The following is a 4,619-nucleotide window of genomic DNA, read 5'->3' on the forward strand; positions in this document are numbered from 1 at the left end:
AGGAATTTGTTCATATTTAATGGGTTCAAAATATAAATATCAACTCATATTACTTAACACCTACTTAATTTAGAATCATGCTCTTCCAAATCCCTATATTACATCATTCAAGGATAGCTTGCCGCTTTGCTGTTAACAAGTATTATAAATGCACATTGGTGATATTTTTGGCAGGCCGAGAAATACAGCAGCAACTGTATATAGCAATTTATAATGCATCTCTTGGAGATGGTGCGTGAAATTCCTTAAAAAGTCCTTAAAGTATTTAACTCCAAGGTGACATTATTATTTGTCTTGCTGCAAATCCAGTTTCTATCTGTGTAGCTCCTGGCACTACTAAGTCCAATGTCATTCAGGTAGGCACATTCCCCAACTCCTTTGATAACAAACCTAAAACCAAACACAAAAAATATTAAAAAAGCATAGGTTGGACAGACATCTACATTCATTCCTCCTCTGTATTGTTCAGCACCCCTACTCCAGGAATTTTTAATATGAACAAGAGAAAAGTGAAAATCTGTCATTCATATGGCTTCTTCGTAAATATATACCATGTCTGTATTTCGTTCCTTTATTATTCTCAAAGTCCCTGCTTGAATATCAGAAGATTATCATCATCCATACCAAATCCAGTTATGTTGTTTATCAGGTATTTAACTAGTGCTTGCTGTTGTAGCCAAGTGAACTGCTGCCATCAGCGGTGATAAGAGAAATTATCACATTTTGAGATATAGGGAAGTCATTCTGGCTTATACATGAGTTAACTTGAATTTTATGCTAAAATAGCCTGCTTGTGGCCTATCAAACATACATTTGTACATCCGCTTTAATTATTAAAGAAAAGGGCACGTTGACCAGAAGTAAAGAATGACCATGTTAAAAATAAAGATTAAATGCCCCTCTTCTTGGGACACCAATGCTGGTCCTCCTTCAATGATAAGACTCCCTTCCCAGGGGCCAAGGCCATACCGGCCGGCTGTGTACATGCTGGTCTTTTATTTATTTATTTATTTATTTTTAATTTGAAACCTTGAAGAAATGTAACCCTGACTTGTTTAATGTTCTCTGTTCTGACAAGATATTAAATATAAAATATAAAACTCTGCTGGAAATGCTGCTTCTCTGGAGCAGTTTCTCAGAGTAATCTGCTAAGCAGGCTTCCAGGCTACTCCTCAGCTTGGCTCAAATAAACTCTTTTCTATTCTTATTATTGATTGTTTATTGATTACTTCCATTGTCAGTGGCCTTCAGTGAAGATTATTTTCAGTGTTCTCCTGACCTGTTTCATACAAGTGTGAAAATAAAACTATTTACTTAATAGTAAATTCTTAAAATGGCTTAGCTTTGATTGATGGAAGTGATTGGGCCCTTATATTTTATCTGCTCCAATGTAATGCTTAAATTCAAAATACCCCCACTGAAGTGTTCACAATCCAAGGTATGTTCCTAAGTTCCTTCCAGAGATAATTTAGGGGGGATTCCCATTGGTTCCCTGACGACCTCCCTTTTGTGAATGGACGCAGCCGCTGGGAGAGTGGACTGAGGGTCTGTGGATATCAATGCTTCAGTGGCTTTTTAGGATTGTAAGACCCCTGCTGTGCATCAGCTGTTCTCTCTACATTCTAAATAGGGATTTCAGCACAGTTTAAGTCAGTGGATGAAAGTGGAAAAACTACGTCAAATGTCATCATCATGCTAAAGATTTCAATTGAAATCACAATAAGTTTTTCCGAAGGCACAGCTAATAAGTGGAAGAGCATACAAAGGATTTCTATTTTGTACCTCATAGAGCAGTAAGCCTTCCATGCTATTAAATTTATTTTCCCATAAACACAACTCACACACATAACCACGTGTAAACACAATAGAAGGAAGACTAAAAACGTACGAGGCATTGTATTCAGTGCTGTCTGTCCATTTCCAAACCTGATGTGATGATTCTCTTCTAAGGCCAATCCAATGGTCAGAAGGGCCTTTATATCTTTTCAGGAAGTTCTATTATAAAACACAGAAAGTAAAAACACGTGTCTCTTTCATATTACTCTTGAGTCTCTCTTCCCTCCAGCCTTCTCTCTTTGGGTGGCAGCCTGGTATAATTGAAAAGCTTAGACTTTGGAGGGAGACTAGTCCCCGCTTCTCAGCTTAAGTCACTCAAATATCTCTAATCCTAAATTACATTAAAGTGACCATACATCCCAATTTGGGAAAGTCCCAGGTTATGCCTGTGGTTCCAGCATAATATTAATATTCTCACTTTCACTTCCCAAAATGTCCCAATTTGGATGATAAGTTACATGATTACCATATTTCTTTGTACAATGGGAACAATACATCTAATTGAAGGTTAACTATGAGTATTACGTGAGAGAATGCATCTAAATTGTCTCACAGGGTTCCAGGCAGAGAATAGACCCCAAACAAATATTAGACACTAATATGCATCCCATGACCCCAAGTCTGCCTGGAATGGGGTCCTTCCTTATCTTTCAGCTTTCACCCTATGCAGCCTATATGTTTCTCAGGGTGCTAAGTATTCAACAAAGAACACGATCCAAAAATATTTCTTACCAGCTCCTCCTCGGTTTCAAACTGACCAAGAACAGCTTCTAATGAGGTACAGAATGCCTGGCTGAATGTCCAATTCCTTGTGTCTTCAGAAAAATAAAAACACTTACTTCCAAATCCAATCCATTCTTTTGGGCAGGTAACATACAGAACATATGAGACTGGCTTCGTGTTTCTCACTAAAAGTTGGACAGACACAGTGAATCATAACAAATACATTTTCTCATCCCTTTTATCTATTTTTCCACTTACCATCCTGAGGTCAATCTTTTTTTTTTACATATGTATGTATACACACACACACACACAAACACACACACACACACACATATATATATGTGTATGTGTATGTGTATGTGTAGGTACAGTATAACCTAATTCCAAAATGAGGGATTTGAACAAAAACATGGCCAAATATCAACTAGACTCTTGTACTTTTATGGCCTCTGCTAGTAGCATTTTGTTTTTCTTAAAATCTGAACAGGGGCTACTTTCTATAGGTAGACAAATTGTTAAAAAATGTCTTCCATGCCCAGATGCGTTTGTTTTTCCCAATGAATAGTTTTCCTTTATACATATTTTGGCACCACTCATTACATAATTTCCCTTATTATCATCTTATTTTGCTTCCAGAAACATATTCTTAAGTGCCTGACTACATAATAAATACTCTCTGTGGATGCTGCCCAACTCTTGGTTATGTGCAGAATTGCTGAGCTGTAATGCACTACCAACTAATATTTCTAATGCCTCTTGGAATGCTACCAGCCTTAGCCATTTATAAAATACCACCTGCTACTCAATATATGGAAATATGATTGCACTTCACTGCTTGCCAAAACAGCAGGCCTTTCTGAGATCATTTTTCTTTTTTTGGTTTCTGGGAGAATACAATATTAAGATCCATGATCACTTGCTGAGTGCAAGCTAGCAGTAGTTGGTTTTTCCTAAATGATTTTATTATATTGAGGATTTGTCTTGGAACAGAATGGTCTACAGAAACTAATATGTGAATAAATATATATATTTTATATGGTGATCTTTTACCCCTGAGGTCAGTCTTGAAATACGTACATTCAATTGTTGCCTTCCTAAGTCATCACTAACAGTCTTATCCCAGGCACAAAAGTCACCAGTCCACTGGACGTCAAGCAGAGTACCTATGTATCTGACTTCCCAGGGGTACACGGACACTAATGGCTTTAAGGAAATCAATTTCTGTAGCATTTAATTTCTGTAGTACTCTTTCCTAGTATCATACAGATCCCCTTTCCCACATCTTCCTTAGTATCAGTCCTTCTTACTCTTGACAAAAGAAAGGCAAACTCCTTGCCTTTCCTAGATTTTACTATGGTACATTTCTTAGGGGGTATAAAACCTTCTAGTAGGGCTTCCCAGGTGGCCCAGTGGTTGGGAGTCTGCTTGCCGATGCAGGGGATATGAGTTCGTGCCCCTGTCTGGGTAGATCCCACGTGCCGTGGAGCGGCTGGGCCCGTGAGCCATAGCCGCTGAGCCTGCGCGTGCTCTGCAATGGGAGAGGCCATAACAGTAAGAGGCCCGCGTACCACACACACACAAAAAAAACCTAAAACCAAAAAACAAAAAAAAACCTTCTAGTAGACAAAACATAACACAGTTCAAATATTGATTTTAGTACCAAAAATACAACGTAGGGTTTCCTATGTCGTTTTTTGTTTTATACATATTTCTGTTAAATATATATATAAATATTTGGGCCCTTGTTAGATGCTCTGAAACCAGCAAGATTTCAGAGTGTAGGCTATGGAAAGAATAGATGTTTTTGTTCCATAACCTCACTTTTTCCTCCCTTGTCCAATCTGATAGGAAATACTGTTGACTCAACTTTCAAAGTAGATAGATTCTGACACCTAGTCCCACCTCCACTTTTACCATCAGGGCCAAGCCACGGTCCTCTGGATTTCTACAAGTTTTCCCTAATAGGTGTTCCTGAGTCTACTTTTTCTTCTAACAATCTTTTCTCAAAGTAGCTGTCAAAATGATTATTCTACAGTGAAATGCAGATCACGGCATTC

At 38.0% G+C, this 4,619-nt stretch overlaps 1 protein-coding gene across 1 annotated transcript in view; it reads right to left on the minus strand.

Annotated features, from left to right (window-relative positions):
• Positions 1–245: 245 nt before the first annotated feature.
• Positions 246–4,619, minus strand: part of LOC103077153 (C-type lectin domain family 2 member D11-like) — a 12,125-nt gene continuing 7,751 nt past the window's right edge. Inside the window, exons 3-5 of the mRNA XM_007469353.1 lie at positions 2,569–2,744; positions 1,889–1,995; positions 246–390 (exon numbers count right to left, since the gene is read on the minus strand). Coding sequence (XP_007469415.1) covers positions 246–390; positions 1,889–1,995; positions 2,569–2,744 — 428 coding nt within the window. The remainder of the gene's footprint in view (positions 391–1,888; positions 1,996–2,568; positions 2,745–4,619) is intronic.

The sequence above is a fragment of the Lipotes vexillifer genome, unplaced genomic scaffold (assembly GCF_000442215.2).
Source record: "Lipotes vexillifer unplaced genomic scaffold, Lipotes_vexillifer_v1.1 scaffold395, whole genome shotgun sequence".
Lineage (NCBI taxonomy): Eukaryota > Metazoa > Chordata > Mammalia > Artiodactyla > Lipotidae > Lipotes > Lipotes vexillifer.